The sequence below is a fragment of the Asterias amurensis genome, chromosome 1 (assembly GCF_032118995.1).
Source record: "Asterias amurensis chromosome 1, ASM3211899v1".
Taxonomy (NCBI): domain Eukaryota; kingdom Metazoa; phylum Echinodermata; class Asteroidea; order Forcipulatida; family Asteriidae; genus Asterias; species Asterias amurensis.
This window is the reverse complement of record NC_092648.1, coordinates 19,962,049-19,985,112: the sequence shown is the minus strand read 5'-3', so window position 1 is coordinate 19,985,112 and position 23,064 is coordinate 19,962,049. Positions and strand designations below refer to the sequence as shown.

Here is a 23,064-nt window from a genome sequence, read left to right as displayed (position 1 = left end):
ATTGTAGACAGAGGGCGCTCTCTCAATCAAACAGGGGAGAAGTCAGAAAAGTAAAATTTTGTTCAATAAACCGCGAGATTCGTAAACTGAAGAAAAGGGGTTTCCCTGAATTTAATTTCAAGGCTTGGTTGAGGTTTGTTCTTGTATTTTTTCTGTAGTTTAAATAAACTGAAGTGGTTATAATTATTACAGCGATATGGCAGTCACTCTTCATAGTTTTCAATGTGCATGATGTTTTGAGTGTGATTGTTGTTGAGAGCCCATAGTCAGCAGAAACCTGCACAGAAGTTCGTAAATTGTACGCGCAAGCCTAAAAAGATGTTTGCACTATCCGGACAAATTCGAAAATGCGCGGGTTTCTACTTTGCGCTCAAAAACCAGTATCAAATTCAAGAAAGTGTTAGCTGCACCAAATTGATGTTGTCATTTTGATTTGTCTGTGTGCTCTAGGTTATTTAGAAAGTATCCTCATCACAAGTACAGACATCATGCCTAGGAAGGCTGCTGCCAAGGAAGAACCCAAGAAAGGTTAGAAAAATGTTCCCCTACGCTACGGGACGGCTACGCTACGTACTAAAACTACTAGAAAAATAGAGTAGTGCTAGGCCTACACTCACTGTACTACTAGCTAGCTAGATTAGAAAAATAGAAGTAGAACTATTTATATGATTTTTTTATGAGGTTCGTTCCACCATGGAGGTTCCGCTATCGTCTCTACGTGGAGGTCGAGACTATATAGCGGAACGAACCATCATAGTTCTATTTATAGGTAGTAGTAGTACTAGTAGTAGGAGTAACTAGTAAGTAAATTGTTCAATAACTTAATTTCAATAGAATGCTTGCTGCACTGTGCTGTGCTGTGCTGTCAATCAATAAATTAAAATTTTTCCAACAATTTAATGATTGTTGTTTTCAGATTCCAAGTCAAGCTTGTAACTGATATTGATAACTTTAAGTATTTTTGGACAGGTCCAAAATGCTGTCACAATTTTAGTTGTGACAATCGTGAGCCATGATCCTCATCAAGAGGTTTGAATTGAGCTACAAACATACACAATTAAAATATAATGAATCACAAGCATTCCCATGATTACATTTTACATATATTGATTTAGTATTTTGTGTATTGCATCTATTTTGTGTTTGAAAGTTTGATAACCTCAGTTGATCTTCTCCTTAATCCTCCTTGATACTGGACATGCTAAAGGTATAATGCTGCTAATTTGAACATGGCCTTGGATTAATAAATTATAACTGAAAAAAGATGGCCGAGCAATGATTGCTGCTTTAAAGTAGCTGTATGAAATTGGGCTCTGTGCTGTGTATGTATATCTGAACATAACTTAGCTCAGGAGATCTTTATTGAAACCAAAGTTATGTATAAATCAGAACCAGTAACTGGGGTGCTGTACTCCTTTTTTCAAAATTTCGTCATTATCGGTCACTGACAAATTGCGGAAAAAAAGGAGTACAGTGCCCCAGTTACTTGGTCTATGTATAAATAATCATTTTGTCTGGTTTTTCTTTAGCGGCACCAAAGAAGAGAGGTCCCAGGGCGTACAAGCTGCCGGAGAGTATTCCAGCTGGAGAGATTCTGAAAGATCTTTATAAGAAAGAATGGAAGCTTGGACCAACGGTCGGGAAAGGAGGCTTTGGGGAACTTTACCTTGGTGAGAAAATATTGGAAAACTTGCCAGATCCGACCGTCAGTGTTTTAAGGTCCCTGGTAGGATTCACCTCTTTGATGAGTGTTGGACTTTTGTTCCCTGTTTTTTGGTTGATCCTCTTTGAGAGCAACTGGTATTTAAGTCAACATTTATTTCATACTCCTCTTCTCAAAATGAAAATTAGAATGATACCTTCAGGGGAAATAATAGCATATAAGATGGAGGGGAAAGACTTAATCTAAGAAGACAAAAATAAGCTAGAGTATGAGTCTGTCAGATTAAGCCAAGGCTTGTAGAAGACAGCCTAGACAGACAAACTACATGGAGACAAGACAAACAGGTGATGCTAAACAGAAACAGAAAACAGACTGTGGATGAAATGGGGGAAACTATATCTAAACTAGTGGGGATAAATGGCTGATGATAGGAACTGGACTGACTAAAGAATGAACACCAATTACCCTTGTTCTTCCAACTCTCAGAGGCTCCAGGGAGAGTAGTCTTGAAGTCAAGACGGTAATTGTTAAGCGCGGTGTGTAGTTACAGCGCGGTGTAGCTGCGGGGACGATACACACACCCTCGATCCCAGTATGTGTGTGTGAGTCAGTCGCAATTCTCGCGCTACCTACGACTGTTGCATGTGTAACATCGCACTGTGACTGTTGCATGAAAGGCAGACAAATAGGCAGCGCCTAACGACTTGTCATCAAGTCTACAGGGAGAGCAGTGAAATCACTGATGGGATTCCCGAATGAAAGAGACCGAGCAGAAATAATCTTTGCCATCTTCATTATTACCACCAAGCAACTTTATCAAATATCATTTCCCTTTTTCTCTTAAACCGTTATGATCAGTAAAATTGTCTGTTAGTTTATTTATTTATGTTGAAATGTATTTTTTTCTTTTTTGTGTTCCTTGAAGCTGACGAGGCCACGGCTGGCTCAGTTGGTTCAGATGCCAAATATGTTGTCAAAATAGTAAGTTGTGTTTCCTTTCATCATTATTCAAACATTTTACTATTGCAAACTACATTTCTTCATTTTAACAAATGTTCACTTCAGAGTTAAAACACATAGCATTGTTGTTCATTAAATAAATTCATCTGGATTGTTGATAATCAAGAATTAAAAGATCTGTTTGTACAAATAACAAATTATGTAATAATAATAACCAGTTTTTATATAGCCATAGCCCTTTTCACATCCGAAGAACGTCTCAAAGTGCTTCCAACATTATTACCCCTGATCACTGGGCCTTAATTCGTTCATTAAACTATCTCAGCTCCCTGGGGAGTATGCCCTACTCGACTAAATCAATCATCACAAGAACCATCTCTGCCCTCAGAGGTACCTATTTACCTGTGGGTGGAGAGAAGCAATTATAGTTTAGTGTCTTGCTCAGGTACATAAGTGTCATGACCAGGATTCGAACCCACACTCTGGTGAATCGAAACACCAGAGCTTGAGTTCGGTGCTCTTATCCCCGTTAAGCCACGACACCCTACATCTGTTACATAGTTTCACTCCTTAGCTAGGAGCTTCTTCAGACAGGTGACCGTGTTCGTCATAGCATCTTGAAACAAGACTAATAAGATGCATTTTCTTTACAGGAACCACGAGATAATGGTCCGTTATTTGTGGAGCAGGCTTTCTACCAGAGAGGTGCTAAACCAGATCTAGGTATGTGTTCACATCCCCTTATTTTACATCTTTCTGGTAACTGGAACTCTCTACCACTTATCTTCGATCCTGTCTTTGTACCACAAAATTCAAACCTTCTCAAAACTTATCTTATGTCACAGGTTTTCAACGACTAATTTTGTTGTTTCTGTTTTGTTTTGGTTGGTTTTACTGCGCGTTGAACACCCAGCAGGGTGGATATTTGCACATTACAAGTCTATATAATTATTATGATTATTAATAGAAGTTGCCGAAACGTCCTGTGTTGAGTTCCACCCAAGCCACTTGTGGATTTTCTTCTCCGGTCCTAAGTCATAATGGAAAAAAACAACTCTGTTAATCAAGTTTTCTTCTTTCAATGAATAACTTTTTTTGTTTTGTATTTTTATCAGTGGAGGAGTGGAAACAGAAACACAAATTATCCCACCTGGGAGTGCCGAAGTTCATCGGTTCGGGGATGCACACAAGAGGCAAGAAAGATTTCCGCTTCCTGGTCATGGAACGATTTGGTGAAGACATCTGGAAGAAGTACCTTGCAAGTAACAAACAGTTTACTCCAAAGACTGCGTTTACTTTGGCCATTCAAATAGTAAGTTTTTTCCCCATGTAGCTCCTCAAATCCAATTTAGATCTTGTCACTGTTATAAAAAAAACCTAGAGTTTGGGAATTTATTAAGTCTCCAAAAAAACGATGGTGTACTTTTCCTTAAGTTGTGACCTCACTGTTATTTTCTTGACTAGCTATGCCTCAAACTCTAACCTTTGACAGGTTTTGGCTCGAAATAGTAAAAGCAAAATGTGATCAACAAGTTCACTTTTCTGAGAGTCCTTGGCTTCTTAACCAGAATAAATAAATCAGAAAAATTGAGATTAAATAGCTTGAAAAGTATAATAAACCTAACACTATCGCTCTCGTACTCAAAAAGCCTTTCCCTACTTGGTTCCAGGAACCAAATATCATGCCTACACTGTGTATACTGTGCTTGTCACATGAGTGTATGGTTAAACCAAACACTAACGAGAAAGTAACTTTATTTTTAATGTTGTGAGTGTGAATTGTTCCATTGTTTCCAGCTGGACAGCCTGGAGTATTTACACAGTACGGGATACGCTCATGCAGACATCAAGAGTGCTAATATCTTACTTGGGTTTGAAGCAAAGGACCAGAACAAGGTATGGTCAATCTAAGACACAATTTTTGTGATTTCCTGCTTGATGGACCCCAGAGCTGCCTAAGCAGCGATTCTATTAGTAAATCATTTTGTATAACATGCATGCGTATCTGCTGCATGCCTAAAGTTTTCGCTACTCTCAGTTCCAAAGCTAGCAGTGAATCATTTTACCAAAGATCACCTATTTCATAAGAACAAACTCTAACTAATAGCAAACTTTCTCCTGAAAGCTTTCTACTGAACACAAGCAAAGTATACTGTTCGAAAATGTTGAGACCAGACCGGCTCTTTTCACAGCTAACACTCTTTCTAAAGAAAGCTACTATTAAAGTTTATACTTATCCTTCAAACATCACTTATCACCAATTTCATCAATGTAAAGCATTTTTTTCTTAGAAGAACTTAGTCTTTGAAGATTGTATGTTTAATCCAAGCCAAGTCAAATTATTACATTTTTCTTGCATATATCATCAAATAAAAAGCCCAATTTGCCTATAACAACTACGTGTTCTAAAACAGAGAATGTTTACCAGAGGTGTAAACAAATCACAAGGCTAAAAAGGCTAAAGCTTTTAAGAATATCAAATCAAATTTTTTGTTTGATTATTTCAAGAGATAATTAAAATTTCTCTTGTTAAGTCGATTAGAATTATTTTTTAAATATCATCAGCAAAGACTTTTTGTTTCTGCGGCGGAACATTTTCCTCAAGCATTCCCGCCCTGACATACCTATTCCAATTTCTGAAAAGCATACTGATCGAAACGTCAAGTTGAACCCAACGGTTCTCTTCAGAACCCTCCCAACTCATTTAGAGATAGTCATTACATGGTGTTACCGCAAACATTTCCATATCGTATTTCCACCATGCAAAGTTTCAAATCCTACTTATTCCAATTGAATCATTTGTTTCCCCCCCTCTTTTATTCTTGAGTAGGTTTTTTTAGTTGATTATGGTCTTGCATCGAGATTCAGCATAAATGGTGAACATAGAGAGTACAAAGCTGACCCTAAGAAGGCCCACGATGGAACGCCAGAATTCACGAGCAGAGACGCTCATAACGGAGTCAGTAAGTAGCAATAGTATTTAGTTGTTCTACGCGCCATAGTGAAATATGAAGCAACGAGGCAAAAGTGGTATAACAATAATAAGAATTATAATAACTTTTTATACAGCGCTTTCCACAACCAAGGGCTCCTTAAAGCGCTTCCAAAATTATTACCCCCTGCAGCCGATTTCACGCTAGGATTAATCCTAACTCGAGTTAGATGGGTTAAATTCGTCCTACGTATTTGGATACGGAACTGAACCCGTCCTAAGTCCTAAGATTAATCCCAAGTTAGGAGTAAAGGTTTGACTGAAGGTTTTGTTTGTACAATTTAAGTACTCTGAATATTCCACAAAGTGGCTTGTGTGTAAAGCGCTCGCCTCTCACCACTGTGGCCCTGGTTCAATTCCCGGCAAAGACCATGTGAATATTTGGTTCTCTCCAATGCCACTAGGGTTTTCTCCAAGCCCTCAGCTTTTTCCTTCCTTAACAGAAATCAAACACGTTCGATCTCAGGCTGTGCTCCTTGTTCATTTATGGGTCCATGTGGCTGGGTCAATGGGTCTTTGCAATTCAGCTTTTCAGCTGCATGGATGATCCAACTATTCAAATTATAATAAAGTCTGCATCCTACATAATATTAATTCCTCACAAGTGATTTGTCTTCTTTGTAGATTTTACATCACTTCTTTCTAATCTTTTCCATCTGGTCTCAGCCCCCTCTAGGCGTGGTGATATGGAGATACTTGGTTATGTCATCTTACAGTGGCTGACTGGTTGCTTACCATGGGAACACAAGATATCACTCAATAACACAGACTTCACATACCTCACCAATGAAAAGACAAAGTGAGTTTTTTCCTATTTATTATGGAACTTTTAGTAGATGCCAGATTCGGCAAGAGAAAACTCAAAACAGTCGGGAAATATTTCAAGTGTATACAGACATGTGCTTTTTCCTGATTTCTCAAACGTTCCTTGCATTAAAATGTCTGTGAAAGAAGTTTAGCAATAACTAAAGGGGGAGAGAAATAGTTCACATTGTGCCCAAACAGGGTGTTGTATTTCTGGTGATGAGTCAAGTCTGAAAACCTGAAACCATCTGGGAGGTTCAGGGTGTAACACAAGGTGGAACCAAGGGTCGCAAGCCATTTTCAGGAATGCTTCATTTTCAGGAATGTATACCCCTGTGTAAATAGTAGTTACCAATTATTTTAGGCTGAACAAAGTAGAGTTAGATATGAAGTATTCTTTCGACTACTCCATGCAATGTCTTCAGTGGAATGTTGGCTTTAAAGGGATTTGTCTAAACACTGTGGACATATGGCATCAAGAGACAAAGCGTCATTTGTGAAGAACATTTCTCAGATAATCACAATTACTAGACCATGCTTTTATAAATCTTTTGGTAATTTTTTTTTTCTCTAGATTTATGTCCAATGTCACCTCTTTGATGAAAGCTTGTTTCCCAAAAGGAGGCCACCCAGGTGAGTGTTGGTAATAATATCAAAGTCTTATATAGCGCACGTATCTAGCAAACACAGTACTCAACGCGCCGAGTATATCAAAATTTTCAGAAAGATAGGTTATTGAAAGACCCAACTATGTACAAACTTAGGGTTTACAAGGTGCTACGGTGCATACAGCAGCCACAGCCAGGAACACCAGGGCGAACCCCTTCTCTTTTCAAAAAGTGCACTGGGTTCTTTTACATGCGTTACACAACACATGGGACCAACGGTTTTATGTCCCATCCGAAGGACGAAGCAATGGTTAAGTGTCTTGCTTAAGGACACAAGTGTCATGGCTGGGGACTCGAACCCACACTCAGCTGATCAGAAACACCAGAGTTTGAATTCGCTGCTCTTAATCGCTCGTCCAAGACACTTCCACAATGCAGTCTGTCCCAATTCTTACATCCAAGTTAGAGTGAGTTTTCATTGTAAAATAGGATGGATTTATCTCTCTCTCTCTCTTTGTCAGCTGAGCTGCAAAAATATATGGAGTACGTAAGCAAGCTACAATATGAACAGGTACCCAACTACAAACAGATGAAGGAGCTCTTCACAAAAGCCATCACGCGTTCAGGAGGTCAAGTAGATGGGAAACTAGACTTTGTCTCTCCCGTCGTTGTCAACAAAACCGCTAAAAAACGCAAAAATGACAGTGATGAGGTCGACTCGCCCCGAAAAATTGCAAAAGGAGGGAGGGGGAGAAAGGCAGTCCTCTCAAGCAGTTCATCAAACTCGGACTCCCCAAGAGCCAAGAACCCCAAAGCAAAACCGATTGCAGCCAGCAGGAAACCAATTACTAAGACAACAGGGAGGTCACCAGGGAGTTCAACTGAGAGGTCACCGGGGAGGTCAACAGCGAGGTCGCCAGGGAGGTCACCATCAGCTAAAACTGCTTCAGGTGCGGCCAAGAAAGGTCCTGCTGCTAAGAGGGGTCCAGCCCCCAAACCCAAAGTCCAACCTTATGCAACCAAGAAATCTCCTGTGAGATCAAAAGGTGTGTACAGTTTTTCAAAACTCAAGAGAAAAATACACTGATAATAATATTAGTGGTTTCTTATAGGGCGCATATCCGTCACTCAGTGATGTTCAAGGCGCCTAAACATACAGTATTTCCTGCATTTAAATTATGAGATCTACTCCTTTTACATAGCACCATTCAAAGGTGCTGTGGCGCAATATGCTGCCAGTCAAACCAGGAACACTGGGGTGAACCCCTTCTCTTTTCGATAAGTGCACTGGGTTCTTTTACGTACGTTACACAACACATGGGACCAATGGCTTTGCGAAGCATCGTGGTTAAGTGTCTTGCTTAAGGACACAGGTGTCACGGCTGGGATTCAAACCTACACTCTGACTGATCAGAAACGCCAGAGTTTGAATCCGGAGCTCTTAACCTCGACACTGTCAGTAACTGGCTCACTGGCAATACCATAAAACAACCTAGTTAGATTTTTGAAAAGTGCCAGACGATAGACCCTACAATGTTATCCTATCACTGCCTCTATCAAGAAGATGTACTGCATCAATTGTGTATTGACCCAATTCACCCGACGTCATCATCAGAATAATCTTGGATGCACCATACTAGTGGGCAATGTCACTCTGTGCACTATTTTAGTGCGACGCGGCGTATACAGGTAACCCTATTGACCACCAAAATGGTGAGCGTGGCACAGTCACAGCGTGTGACGTGCGTGCAAGGGGTCAATTGGAAGATTTTGTTTTTACACACTACTTTTTGCACTCAAACATGGATCTTGATCTGTTTTTTACGCAGTAGTGAAAAGTAAAGCTGAAACAACCCCCTCGGCTGCAACGGGAGAAATCTTCACCAAAAGGAAGCGCAAATTCCCTGTATCTGTGGCAACCTCGTCTACACAAACATCTCCTGGAGTCAAACAGACCCCCAAAATAAAGAGGAAACGCTGAGCGAAAATAGACAATGGGTGACAAAAAGAGTTGAGCAACACATTGCTTCACACAAAGCAGTGTATTTTGTTGTAGCCATTTGATACTAGAGACCCCTTCACAGTGCACATCCAAGCCTCTAATTTCTTTCTTGAAGGGGCACAGCAATTTTCCTCTGGTTAAGGGGCACTTCTATGAGGAAAATGTAAATTTGTATTGGAACTTTGCAAAAAGCACGGGGTACCTAGGCAATTACTGTGGGTGCGGTTGGCTAAGACTATGCCTGGACCTCAATGCCTACTGAGATGCACCATTTGGTGGGAGTTGGACCATGATGAGCTACAAGTTTATGCAACGCTGTCTGGTTGTGTTTTGGACACAAATTTTTAAGTAATACATGTACACAGTCTTCCTGCTTGAGTCTGATTTCCGTTTTTCTTTTTTGCTTTTCGAAAAATCAGAAAATGTGATTGATTAGCCTGAAAGATCTCTAACAACCTGCATCAGGTGGACATGTAGGTTATCCCTTGTACTTATTTAAAGACACTGGACACTATTGGTCGTTGTCAAAGACCAGTCTTCTCACTTGCTGTATCTCAACATATGCATAAAATAACAAACCTGTGAAAATTTGAGCTCAATTGGTCGTCTAGATAATAATGAAAGAAAAAATCACACCTTGTCATACAAAGTTGTGTGCGTTCAGATGCTTGATTTCGAGACCTCAAGTTCTAAATCTGAGGTCTCGAAATCAAATTCGTGGAAAATTACTTATTTCTTGAAAACTACTCCACTTCAAAGGGAGCCATTTCTCACAATGTTTTATACTACCAACCTCTCCCCATTAATCGTTACCAAGTAAGGTTTTATGCTAATAAATATTTTGAGTAATTACCAATGGTGTCCACTGCCTTTAAAAATGTTTTCTAAGGACTGAATAGGCCTGTCTAGCACTACTTTTTATATTTTAAAACCAATCTAGCCACTGTCAAAAACCAATTATCTTGTTGCAATTTTCGGTTTTCACCTTGACACCGTCGTGGTGATTCGTGACTGCTTTGAGGAAAACATTTCAAATGGTACTCGGGTGGGCTTCAAACCACACGCATTCTGGAGCAGATGTTTCAAATGCAAGAATTATCGAGCATGCCAAGGCCCAATTTCATAGAGCTGCTTAACAGAAAGTATTTCTTTACAATTCCCTGCTTAGAAGAAATTGTACTTTGTTACATGGTTGTTTGTATGGTGATCAACCATACATGAAATAAACCTGTGAAAGTAGTGAGATTTGCATTTTTTTTTTTAGGTTTTCAGGTACAGATATTTTGAATATGACTTCATTTCTGAGGGAAATATTTCACAGAAAAAGTAATTACAGAATAATCTTAATAACCAGTCCTGACCAATCCTGTATAATATGTATAATACCTTTCATTGTGCCTATAGTAGAACTTAGATCACATTTAAGAAATATCTTTCAGTGCCTTGTTAATGTGCATTTTGCCATTATCGCGCATTTAGTAAAACTACTTTGACAGCATTTACTTGTCTGGTTTCAGGTTACCTAAAGGGCAATACAGGGACATCACATCTTGAACAATATACAATTGTTGCACGCTGTGACGGGGTCCATGGCGTTTTGTACACCCGAAGCCGAGGGTGCCATTATCAGCCGAGGGTGTACAAAACCCATGGACCCAAAATCACAACGTGCAACAATTGTTTTGTTATACATTGGTAACATGATTATTCCTCTTCTCAGAGTTATGTTGTTATCTTTAAACATGATAACGATGGAGTATGCATAGTTTAATAAGCAGTTGAACAGTTGTTCAAACCAGAAACCATTCCTCACTGTTCCCTCAGTTAACGTCACTCATGTTACCCGCCGTGACGGCAGCCGTGGTACATGCGTATTTGTTGCACGGCACGTGATTGGTTCTCGACCAATCAAACTTCACAATTTGTTACCGAGGTATTACAAGATTAATTGATAAACCTTCCACAAGAAGAGGGCTCAAATCAAAGATACTGAAATCATATTATGAAGAAAAAAAGTCTTCCCTTTTTAATTCTTTTTCTGACAAAGGTGTAAAAAACAAAACTTTGCTGAAATTTAAATTTTGTTTTGAACCAATTCTCCTTTAATTGGGTAGATTAACAGATGTCAAAGATGTAGCGGTCACTTTCTCTGTAAATATATAGCCAAGTATTTTCAAGTACTTCAGTTTTTCTTCTACTTTCTAAAGAAACTCACTTCTTGTGTGTAATTAAAACGATACGACTAGTTGAATAAATTTGACTTGTTAAGATTGCAAAACACACGTTTTAGAAGCCTCCCTCAGTTGTAAATTTATCTGCTGCTTTGTACACTTTTTATAGTGTCTAATATTGATTCAGACTATGGTGAACATACAGTAGACCTCCTGCATATGTCGTAATTCTCTCTCTCTGAGACCAAACGAAGCAAATCATTGGACGATAGCTGTTCTTTGTGCGCTAAAGTGTGCACGTTACCTGCACCCTAAGTGTCCCTGTAGCTTTCTGCGTAAAAGCCTGCGTAAAAGCGTGCATGTGACCTGCACCCTTAGTGTCCCTGTAGCTTTCTACGTAAAAGCGTGCATGTGACCTGCACCCTTAGTGTCCCTGTAGCTTTCTGCGTAAAAGCGTGCATGTGACCTGCACCCTTAGTGTCCCTGTAGCTTTCTGCGTAAAAGCGTGCATGTGACCTGCACCCTTAGTGTCCCTGTAGCTTTCTACGTAAAAGCGTGCACGTGACCTGCACCCTTAGTGTCTCTGTAGCATTTTGTTTTATGCAAGGGGTCTATTGAGAAACTCTCCAAACTTTTTGTCAACAAAATGCTGAATTACAGGCAAAATTATCCAGAAAAATACAACAAAAGTTACAGCTGAATACAGTTCCTGCATAAAGAGAAAACGGTAAAAAACCTTGACATGGTATTTATCAAGAACATCAAATACATCTTCATTTGGCAAGGCAACTGTGGGTAGCATCTGCATCTCTTGCCAAGATTGTGCCAAGACTATCCTTGACCATAGTTTGATGACTTAGTTATCTCGTAAAACTGTCTAGTATAATTCAACTACGCTAGTGGACTATTTGGAACCAGCCTACCAAGCATGGTAGTGGATCAAAGTAGATAAGTTATCAGAAAATGTTTAGTCAATGATAGTTGGAGTAAGCTAGTCGACTATATGGAACCAGCCTACCAGGCATGGTGGCATTGCTGAGCATTGTTATCAACCGCTCTGTTCATAGCATAGTTCAAAGTCAACAAGTTATCAGAAAATGTTCAGTCGATGATGGACTACGCTAGTCGACTACATGTATATAGTTGCGTCGCATCGCTGGTTCTGTCGCATCGCTGGTTACCAACGGCTGTATTCATAGCACAGTGTAGAGTGGACCAGTTATCAGAAACTACAACTTCCGTGTGCATGCCCTACATACGTGATTTAACAACCACTCGTTAAACATTGGTCCTTAAGCGAACTTTGCCCGTATTGACAACGGCATTAAAAAGGACACCAAAGAAACTTCCAAAAGTTGCATGTAGATTCAAACTTTGTAATGTCTTTATTTCGAAGTGCTATTCCATATAACATTTGGAGAACTCCAACATTCCTCTAGTATCACCTGCTGTCATTTTTCTTGATTTTGATTGGCTTACTGCAGTATGGACACTCTCCAAATATGGTATTTGTTTGGTGGCTTGACGAAGAAGAGCGCAACCACTGACAATAAAATAAAATAATCAAAACAATTATTACACAATAATTATTACTACGATCATTTTACATTTATTGCCATCCGTATTAACTTTACAAAAGATATGGAGGTTAAATTTGTGACAATTATAAAAAGTACAGCTTTAAAAATAATCCACTAAGATAACAAAATATTTTTACCTTTTAATATTTGTGCCCGGATATTTGAACTACATCTAAAGGAAATTAATAGAACATGATCTTTGTTAAATATTACCTCATACAAACAGTTGTAATGAAAGGGTTTGTTGCACTGAGGACTGTCGCACGCCCGTTCTGGTATAGCGCCCTCTAGGTGGTACGACAAGCAGATGGCGCATTCTTCACTGAAGTCCTGTGATCAATCAGTAGAAAAGGGTACATGAACTATACACAATGGTGACATTATACATTAATAATAACAACTAGTTCTTATATTGACCCAATTCACACAACGTCTCAATGCGCTTTACAATAGTGCCCTGGTCATTGAGCCAATAACATTCAAGTAATCTGTCTCAGTTCCCTGGGCAGTATACAGCCCATGGCTGCCATGGCGCTCCAAAGGCCTTTTCATGAATACACAATATCAACATTTACCTTAGCAGGTACCCATTTTATTTATACCCCTGAGTGAAGAGAAGCTTATATAGTAAAGTATCTTTCTCAAGGACACATGTGTGTCACTACCGGGATTCAAGCCCACACTCCGCTGAATTAACCACCAAAACTTGAATTCGATGCTTCAAACCAATCGCCAATGACATTAATAGTAACCATAATACCATATGAGGGATTTGTCCTACCTCTTTACGACTAGATGAGGGTGATGGAAACTCAACGTTCAGTACTGACTTCAGGTTGCTGAGTAGACTTCTACTTGTGTTCCAGTCGTTGAGATTGCTATTCAACTTCTCACGTAATGGATTGATGACTAGTAATAAATAAAACAAAAATAAGGTTAATATGTATGTGTTCTCATTTAACAATAGTCCACTGGCTGAATGCCTGTTACAAAACCTGAGGACCAGTCAAAATTCACTCAAAGTGGTTCGGCTGGCAAGTTCAGTGATGAAAAGCATGCCTATTTAAAGACACTGGACACTATTGGTAATTGTCAAAGACCAGTTTTCTCACTTGGTGTATCTCAACATATGCATAAAATACAAACCTGTGAAAATTTGAGCTCAATCGGTCATCAAAGTTGCGAGATAATAATGAAAGAAGAAACACCCTTGTTCGTGGAATAATACTTCTTTCTCGAAAACTATGGCACTTCAGAGCGAGCCGTTTCTCACAATGTTTTATGCCATCAACCTCTCCCCATTACTCGTTACCAAGTAAGGTTTCGTGCTAATAATTATTTTGAGTAATTACCAATAGTGTCCACTGGCTTTAATATGGAATATTGAATATGGACTAATGAAGAAACTGACAAACCAGTGGAATGAAAAGCTAACTGGTCCTGCTTGCTAGTCACTGACAAAGTTAAGGGAATATAATTTAACAATCTTTGATTTTCATTGAACTACATTTCATAAGATTTTTTATTCAGATTTTTATTACTATGTTACTACCTTTATTTCCCCAAAATCAAAACACATTTTTGTGCAAAAGGGAAACCCTGAACAGGCACGCAGGGCCACTAAATTTGGTCCCTTGATCTCACATTAGAATAAAACAAAGAAGCAAAGACAACATAAAGGAAACAAAAAAACAACAATATAAATCATGGAAATATAACAAGAGTAGGGTAGATGGCCCTAGCTTTCGATCCAAACCGGACCTTCTTCAGAGGCATAAAACAAGTACAAAAAAATACATATCCATTTATAGAAAAAGAGAGGGGAAAGGGATTAAGGGAAGGATCCAGAAAGAATCATGGAAATATATATACAAGTCATCAAATCAAAGAAACAAATGTACATATGATAAACAATAAGATAGTTAAATGTTAGTTTTGACTGTACCATTTACAAATAATTTTGAATTAAATCAAAAACATTGGAAATTTCTTACCATGGTCAGCGCCAAGAAATCTGAATTTGGGAAGCATCTTTGGGTAGAGCGGATCCAGAGTTACTTGTATGGATGAATTATTACCTGCAAACAATTGACAAATGGAAGAATTGTTTGAAATGTCAAGACCACACTGGCTCTTCTCATCAGAGCCAACCTCGCACAAAAGAGATTTACACATGGTTGTACCCGCAAGCTTACAATTTCTTCCTAATTGACAAATGATTCAGATTATAAGTAAATACTGTGCCAGCCATTGCATAGAAAATAATGAGTATCAGATGGTACGTACAAGATAAACCCACTGGTCTTAGAAATTTACCCATGAACCTACCTGGGCCCAATTTCATAGCGCTGCTTAACGGTAAGCAAATTTTTGTGCTTACTGTAGCAAACAAATTTGCTAAGGTGCAAGCGTATTTCACAGGTGAGCAGAAAAATTGGGCGGCCATATTGCGCATTTACCATGGATTTGCATTGTGACGTCATTTATTTTAGTGTGGTAAGCACCAGAAGGTTAGCATGCCTTTTAGTGTGCTGCGTTAGCAGCAGTATGAAATGGAAATCGCACAGTAAGCACAAAATTGGCTGCTAAGCAGCGCTATGAAATTGGGCCCAGGTCTGCTGTTAAAAGTTTCTTTTGAACAAAGAAATGTTGACTTATGTAAAGGTTCAAATCCCATTAGAGTAATTTGCCTGTTGATTGTTTTCACAGATCTCAGGAACGTACTGAGGATACAGTGCTTAACACATGCAGTGTGAAGGCAGATTTATAGTGGATGGTCGCGTGATGGTCGCCAAACTAACCAAATTAAACAAATAATTAAATAGAAAATATCACACCTAGACAAAAGATAACATAGACAAGACTGATTGATAAAGCATACTGCCTACCTAGAGCAATTCTCCTGGCTGTGTCTGAAGGACGAGGCTTCTCCGGTTCTAGAACCCATGTCTGCTCGTCAATCTCGCCCACAGTATCCCAGAAATCCTTGTACTTCTCCAAGCACCCTTCAAACTGCTTATAAATATCCGATAACGAACTCTGAGAATTAAAACACAAATGAAGAATAAGTAATCTTTGTTCTTAATATGAAAATTGCGCGGTATAAATTTCATTATTACTACTATTATTATTATTATAACCTGTTAGATAAAAAAAATTTTTTTAATCATCAATCAAACATCAATGATGTTTTGTGCGTTCAGATCAAACTTGATGTAAATTTGTTAACCTTAGCAGTTAAGGAGAAAATTGTGGTCAAAACTTCTCTCTTTTTGTTGCTTTGCAATGCAAGAGAAATAGTTGAACCTCATGACCATGACTAAGTGTGAGACAAGCAAGGGAGTCAGATTACTTTGTACCTAAACCACTTCATACCTTTACCACTCTATTCCTTGACCACTTTGGACCTTGAAACTTCAAATTTCACTGCAGTTTGTGAAGGTGGGAAAAGGAACTACTCTGCGAACCCGACTGCCCTAAAGAACTGAATGGTTGAAATAAAAACTCACTTTCCGCGTCCAGTGAAGTTCAAATGCATCTCCAGGTAGATCTGTTGTGCAGTTTGGAGCCACTACTGGATGCTAAGAGAGGGGGGAAAGGAAATCATTACTCAATAATTAATCCCACTCTTTTTCATAACATTTGCTGGTGAATTTATCGACCACTTCAAACCATTAAACGCTTTGGTTTATTTATGGTACATGTAAATACAACAGTGCAAAGACCTGTCTGTACTATGCATAAACAACAAGAACAGCCTGGCCAGGGTTTGAACCCATACCCTCACACCACCATGATTTGTGTTGATACTACCCACTTGACAATACACAAAGAAATCAGCCATCTTTGTGGGAAAATTGTTTGAATGTACGACGTATTATGTGTAAATAATGTGTGCGACACTCATGAGTTTTAAGCAATCAATGTCCTTGCACAATTGGACGATGAATCACTTGGTTGGGTAGAAAAGTTAGACTGCCTGAGGCAGTAGCTCGTAGCCAAAACCCAAGTTGCCCGTAAAGATGGCCTCCAAGTTACCCATAAAGATGGTCTCCATCGTGCACTATCGATAGATATATGTAAATATAGAATATATTAACTATAAGTTAATCTCCTAGGCAGTGTTTAAGCATCATCTAGCAACAGTATCCAGCATTCTCTTGAAGACAATCAGAGCATACTGATTAAATCACTGAGTTGTTGACCATTATTTTTTTCCCGCACCAGCTCTACTCAAAGAGATTTACAAATGGTGCTACTACAAACCTCACCTACTAATAACAATACAAGATTTACCTGAGGATCCATATGTACTGTGATACAATGATCTCGGCCATTATCCCCCCTGGATGTTAACTCTAAACGTCTGAATGATGGATCCACATAGGACAGCTTCTCCCATCCTAATTGGTTGATGTCTTGCATCACTTGGGAGCACTGGGTCGACATGGTCATGCTAGTCCGTTCTTTCTGTCCATCATAACGATGCTGCATTGTGAGCTCCTAAAATTTGAACATTTTGTTCAAAAAGTGATTCCACTTTCGAAATTCAAAAAATTGAAGGCAATACCTTTTGTTTTTGCTTTATTTCGAGCACCATCTTATTTATTTTTTATACTTAAAAAAAAAATATATATGTATTTCTATTTATTTCAAACCTGCATCTTTACAAAGTCTACACCATCCGTCGTTTGACTGATCATTTGGGTCCCTCGAGTATAAATATTTTTGTTAATACAAGAAACAAAAGGCAACTCATCTCAACAAAACAATAAACAACCACCCATAGCTCCAAAACCAGCAAGGTATAGTAGACCAAGGAGGAAGGAAGAGAAGGAGTTCAAACGACCCGCAAAACCGCAGAGTAACAAAAGAATACTCTGACAATGCCCCTGTCTGGCCAGTGGAAAAAGATGAGAGACCTCCAGCTGGACGGCCGATTAACAAAGGGATTAAAATCTCTTTGTACAGAACGTGTGGTACCGCCAGTGTGCGCTCTTGCCTGCGTGCAAAGTTGAATCATTGGAGACAAGAATTGTGAATATACACGTTTTCATTTACCGTTTGTGGTGTTTCACGGAAACATCATGGCATATTTTTACATTTTTTGTGACTTTCCAGTCACTAGAGGTGGTTCAAAATTTGGGTATTAGCACACGAGGGTGGTTGGTATTCAATTGTGTTTTTCGATTTGGTGAGCACAAGTGTACACAATTTTTATCAGGTCTCAAAAAAGTATTTTTTTCTGTATTATATCCATACGACATACAACACCATAGTTGAGTGAAGAACCAAGTGCGCACGCGCAAACTCACATACGTCAGGTCGCTCATTGTCTGTGGAGGTATGTGGGTGATTACGAGGTGTCGTTAAACGACCGCAGTACCGCAGGTTCGACTTTTGAAGTCCCTTCGTTCGAGCTCCTTCTCTTCCTTCCTCCATGAGTAGACTACACAACCAACAGTTTATAGAACAAACTGCTAGAACAGATACTTTCCTACAGTTCTTCATACCCAGAATAGTTAGGACTCTGAATAAAATCCCACAGATGCCCCAGGAACGATGCCATTAGGAATTTAATTTCAGTTCTTTCAATGAAGTTGACTTAAAAGCACTGGACACTATTGGTAATCACTGTTAGCATAAAAACTTACTTATTAAATAGAGCTCAGCTGTTGATTGTGAGAAACCCTCTGAAGTAATGTAGTTTTGATTTTCCACGCAAATATTTTAATTTGATTTTGGATGAGACCTCGTGTGACAAGGGTTTCTTTTTTCTTCCATTATTATCTCGCAACTTTGACGACCAATTGAGTCTAAATTTTCACAGGTTTGTTATTTTGTGCGATGAGATAAACCAAGTGAGAAAACTGGTCTTTGACAATTACCAAAGGTGTCCAGTGTCTTTAAGTTCAGTTCTATCTCACTTAGGGCCTTCTTGAGAAACATCCTCGCAGATTATTAAGAACCAACGAACAAGATCAAAATTAAATGTTAATGAAAACTACGAGACCAAAATAATACTTACCATAATATGTTTAAGTTCACTTAAAAATGTAGACAGGTCTGGAGTATTCTTCAATCGTTTACTAATCTGTTGAGAATGGAGATACTGGTTGAGTTGCCAATCACCGAGCAACTTGGCCCTCGTGTGATCACCGTCTTCAGGAATCTCAATTCTTAGATGCATATCAAGACCCTTAAAAATTTCCAAAATCAAGAAAATAAATTACTAGGGTTCATTTATCAGCTTTATCACTCACTATTTGAAGATTGCATGACCAGAATTTATTTGACCCTTTTCTGGATGATTTAGAAGAACACAGTTTGTGGATTGAAAAGTTATTATTCCAGAAAAACAATTACTATTATTTATTCGGCCAAGATTCAAAGACAATTAAATTCACAAAAATACAGTATATACAAGTAAACAGAATCAGGCAATATAAAAAATATAAATCAAAATGATTAAAATCGAAGAGTTCTAAAAGCCAGCAAGTTTCTAGTCTGGCTCTTTCCTCCTTCGGAGAAAAAAAAGAGGAAGAAAGAAGAGCCCCTATCCTCCTGTTTAATTTTCTGCCGTCGATTTCACCAAACTCTTCCTAACTTAGGATTAATCTTTGGATTTAGGATGAGCTAAGTTCTGTATCCATAGGTGTTAGGACGCATTGAACCCATCCTACTCGTTCTCTCTCTACATGTAGTTTTTTCTATAAGATTAATCCTAGCGTTTCGTGAAGTCGGCTGCAGGGCGTTCAACTTGTACTTATCTTACTGGGCCCAACAGGCTACACTGTGCAAGATTTAAATAATCAAACCAAGAGCAGTTTGTTCACGTTAATCCTACAGTGGTCTAGATAATTTTAAGAAGGCTGTATCCGAATTGGCGGCTACAGTTACAGCTCTGACTGTTGCATTTTGGGTGGTGCTCAGGACGGCCATAGACTTCTAAGCATGATGAAGCAGAAATCTAGCCATAGCTGTAGCCGATAATTCGGGCATGACCTAAATAATTAGTTACCTTGATAGTTATGAAACCTTCCCAGCACGTCTGCTGTTTGTTCAGAGGTATCAGACTTGGACATATCTCAAACACCTTCTGATTCTGCTTGGTCGCCATTCTGACCGAAGAACAAGCAATTGGATCAATAAGTATGAATACATGAATAAATTTGCATCTGGGATAATGGTTTTTAGTTCAATTGAGTTCAAATTTTTACAGATTTTTTATTTTATGCATTAAAAGGTGTCCAGCGGTAAACATGCGCAGTGACTGGTTTGGGGGACTTGATTTCCCTTTTTAACAAACATCCTCGCAAGCCACTCCTACCCAGAACTATGAGGTTCGTTCCGCTATCGCCTCCACATTTTCATGTAGACAATTGTGGATTTGCACTAATAGTATAAGGCCAAGCTTGACTAAGCAGCCACAGTTATTATTAATATATACTGTTGCAAACACTGGGCGGTATAAATAAAATCTAGCAATTACTTATCAAGTAAATGGTCTAATATAGCAAAAGACCGATAAAGTCAAGAACAGGATTGCGCATTTGCTCAAATCTCTGTAAATAATCTTTTATTTGACTAAATTTTTTACTTGACTCGGATAAGTAAATGGTCGGACTAGTAATTATAAAAGCAATTATTGGATTTTTAAGTACTACTAAATGCAAATGCTCGCAGAATACCTTTCACTTATAAACATAAAAAACAACCTTTTACTAGATCCTGTACCAATTACTTGTACTTTTACAAACTCCTGCATGAGGAGCTTGAGATTTTACTTAAACAAAGAGTGTTGCATTATGGCTCGGTATCAGGTCAGTATTAAAGGGTTATTTTTCCCTAAGCCTAATGATCCAACTATAATGTTACCTATAAATTTGTTGTGTGTACTTTAATTGCTCTAAAAGTACCAATCTCTGGAGCTTTGGCGTGGAGTGGCTGGCTGTTTTCATCATAGCCACTGCCGCCATCAAAAACTTAATTAAAGCCATTTGACACTTTCGGTAAACAGCATTGTCCAAGGCCCACACTTTGTGTAGACCACAACTTATATAAAATAACAAACCTGTGAAAATTTAGGCTCAATCGATCATCGGAGTCGGGAGAAAATAACGGGTAAACCCACCCTTGTTTCCGCGCGTTTCGCCGTGTCATTACATGTGTTTAAAATAAATCTGTAGTTCTTTAATGTTTTTTTCCCAAAAGTAAAGCATATCATGGAATAATATATCTCCGAAAATATTAGAAAATGATATAACTTAAAGCTTAGTGTATTTTTTTTGCCAGAATGCTCAGCAAAATATTCAGTCACATGATTTGATCATCACGAACTGTGAATTAAAATAGTGTTTGATGAAACTTTTTCGGTGAGCAAATATTTTTATATGGCCTCAACATTATGATATATTTTTGTACATTGCAGAAATGCCTAAAATACTAAACTTTTTGCATTTACAAGTGCAAATTAATATCCAGTGGAGCCTTGACGTGTTTCTAAGTTTTGGTCAACCTGGTCAAGGGAGAGGAGGGATAACTTTCCGTATAGCGCCACCACTTTTTCACTCATTTTTACAAACAAAGGGATATATTAATCAGGTAAATTAGATACTATATTATTTTATTTCGAATGAAAAACTGGTGGCGCCATACGGAAACTTTTCCAAAAGATTTGCCACGATTTTAGGGACACCTCGAGAACAGGACCTCCTACGAGTACGATTACCGCCCACTAACAACAGTATTTACAGACCACTACACTACACCAGACATGTCAAAAACTAAACTTAAAATAAAAAATTAAAGATCCCGCCAAACAAAGAGGGCGTTGCCGAATTAAGCAGCATTAAAACGTCATTAGGATGCCCAACATCACTAGGAATAGGATGAATACTGTATAATGAAAGTGAGCTAAATAAAAGCATACTTACTTGCCAGGTAAACAGTTCATGGCCACTTCAGTGACCCTTGTTTACATCATAAAATTAATAGCGCCCTCTTCCATCAGAAAATAGGCATGTCAAGAAGGACGGGGACGGAGCAGGGCGTTTATTTTACGAATTGTTGAGCCAAAGCGGCCGCCGTTGAAACGAGCCGTATTATATTCTCGCATCAGATAATTCATGTTTCCCTATTTTTCTATAAATTATAATGTTGTTTGATAATACACATAACTATATCAAGGATCTTTGGGGGAACTTCAAATAATAAAAGCTTTCAGTCTAGGTAGAGGCGGGCGGGCCCGAAGAGTGACGAGCGCCATTTCCCATATTTGGAAAAACAGGTACCCGTTTATTTTCACTGGAACAGTCTAAGTTTCACGAGCTTAACTGTTATTGTAGGCAGAGTAAAATTTCCCAACTAAGTTGCTTATAAAATTTGCCAACCGGTTTTTTAGGGCCCTCACTCATAGAATATCGAGATGCGTTCCCGCACTGTGTCCACGTGGGTAAATGATAATAGTTCTTGCCGCCCAAAATAATAACCAATCAGCTATCTTATCACGTTCTTGCATAACGTTGGTGATAAATGCATATCTGCCGTCGATTTCACAAAACTCTTCCTAACTTAAGACTAATCTTAGGACTTAGGACGAGTCCCAACCCTGCACTGTAGCATGCAGACCTTCGATTAATCCTAAGTTAGGAATAGTTACTAACTCGAGATATTTAACAAGCAGACGGGCTTCGGGTAAAGCCTTCCCCCTCACATTATTTTGTGATTTAACCATGATGGAAGACAAATTCATAACCCAAGGATCCGTGTATATAACTGTGATATAAAGGACCACACTAACAAGTCAAATAGCTAATCACAGACGGGTATTCGTGCATATTCTCCATGAGTAGGCATACCCTCATCACTCTGTGGACATAATAACTCAGTGGATCAGGATGATCTTTTGTTAATCCCACACAATGATTAAAAGGACACACTTACTAGGCCTCATATAAAATATTACAAGTAAAATAGATACCATGCCTCTAAACGACAATCAGCTAGTAAAAATTATAACACACAGTGGAGACGGTGTCAGATGCAATTGTGTCTGCCATGCAATACTGTCCGCTCCGGACACTTTTGCATATGCAATCGTGTCCGGGGCTATGCAAAAACCATATGTATGTGCGCCCGGTAAGCGAGCGTGCATGCACTGAACCTGCGTATGTGCAGCATTGAATATTCACATATTTTATGATTGCAGCGAATACCCAACGGCCGAACATTTCCTTTGTCATTCATGACATGCACTTAGCTTGTTAAAAAATGGCGAACGTG

General features: G+C 38.7%; 2 protein-coding genes across 3 annotated transcripts; one reads left to right on the top strand and one right to left on the bottom strand.

Annotated features, from left to right (window-relative positions):
• Nucleotides 1-33: 33 nt before the first annotated feature.
• LOC139935970 (serine/threonine-protein kinase VRK1-like) lies at nt 34-9,015 on the top strand. The gene is made up of 12 exons (XM_071930681.1): nt 34-133; nt 451-528; nt 1,530-1,670; nt 2,589-2,644; nt 3,277-3,346; nt 3,739-3,935; nt 4,421-4,519; nt 5,454-5,586; nt 6,282-6,414; nt 6,994-7,052; nt 7,549-8,073; nt 8,857-9,015. Exons 2-12 carry the CDS (start codon nt 489-491, stop codon nt 9,006-9,008), a joined length of 1,605 nt encoding a protein of 534 aa, XP_071786782.1. The 5' UTR covers nt 34-133; nt 451-488; the 3' UTR covers nt 9,009-9,015.
• A 3,589-nt stretch (nt 9,016-12,604) lies between these two features.
• LOC139936049 (E3 ubiquitin-protein ligase FANCL-like) lies at nt 12,605-21,788 on the bottom strand. Of its 2 annotated transcripts, none has more exons than XM_071930869.1 (10): nt 21,717-21,788; nt 19,802-19,901; nt 18,809-18,979; nt 17,077-17,283; nt 16,290-16,361; nt 15,669-15,819; nt 14,775-14,858; nt 13,562-13,689; nt 12,994-13,110; nt 12,605-12,743 (listed from the first exon to the last, which is right to left on the bottom strand). In XM_071930869.1, the coding sequence occupies exons 1-10, from the start codon at nt 21,734-21,736 to the stop codon at nt 12,642-12,644; spliced, it is 1,152 nt and encodes a 383-aa protein (XP_071786970.1). In that variant the 5' UTR covers nt 21,737-21,788; the 3' UTR covers nt 12,605-12,641. The 2 variants fall into 2 exon arrangements, with proteins under 2 accessions (XP_071786970.1, XP_071786900.1); XM_071930799.1 differs by lacking the exon at nt 21,717-21,788 and adding an exon at nt 20,659-21,210.
• Between the last annotated feature and the right edge of the window lie 1,276 nt (nt 21,789-23,064).

Coding starts and splice junctions, on each gene's coding strand:
- LOC139935970 (XM_071930681.1), top strand. CDS start 489: ATGCCTAGGAAGGCTGCTGCCAAGGAAGAACCCAAGAAAG. Junction 529..1,529: donor CAAGGAAGAACCCAAGAAAG/GTTAGAAAAATG, acceptor GTTTTTCTTTAG/CGGCACCAAAGAAGAGAGGT. Junction 4,520..5,453: donor AAGCAAAGGACCAGAACAAG/GTATGGTCAATC, acceptor ATTCTTGAGTAG/GTTTTTTTAGTTGATTATGG.
- LOC139936049 (XM_071930799.1), bottom strand. CDS start 20,780: ATGGCTTTAATTAAGTTTTTGATGGCGGCAGTGGCTATGATGAAAACA. Junction 14,859..15,668: donor AGCCAGGAGAATTGCTCTAG/GTAGGCAGTATG, acceptor AATTGTTTGCAG/GTAATAATTCATCCATACAA. Junction 13,690..14,774: donor ATTTCTTGGCGCTGACCATG/GTAAGAAATTTC, acceptor ATTTATTACTAG/TCATCAATCCATTACGTGAG.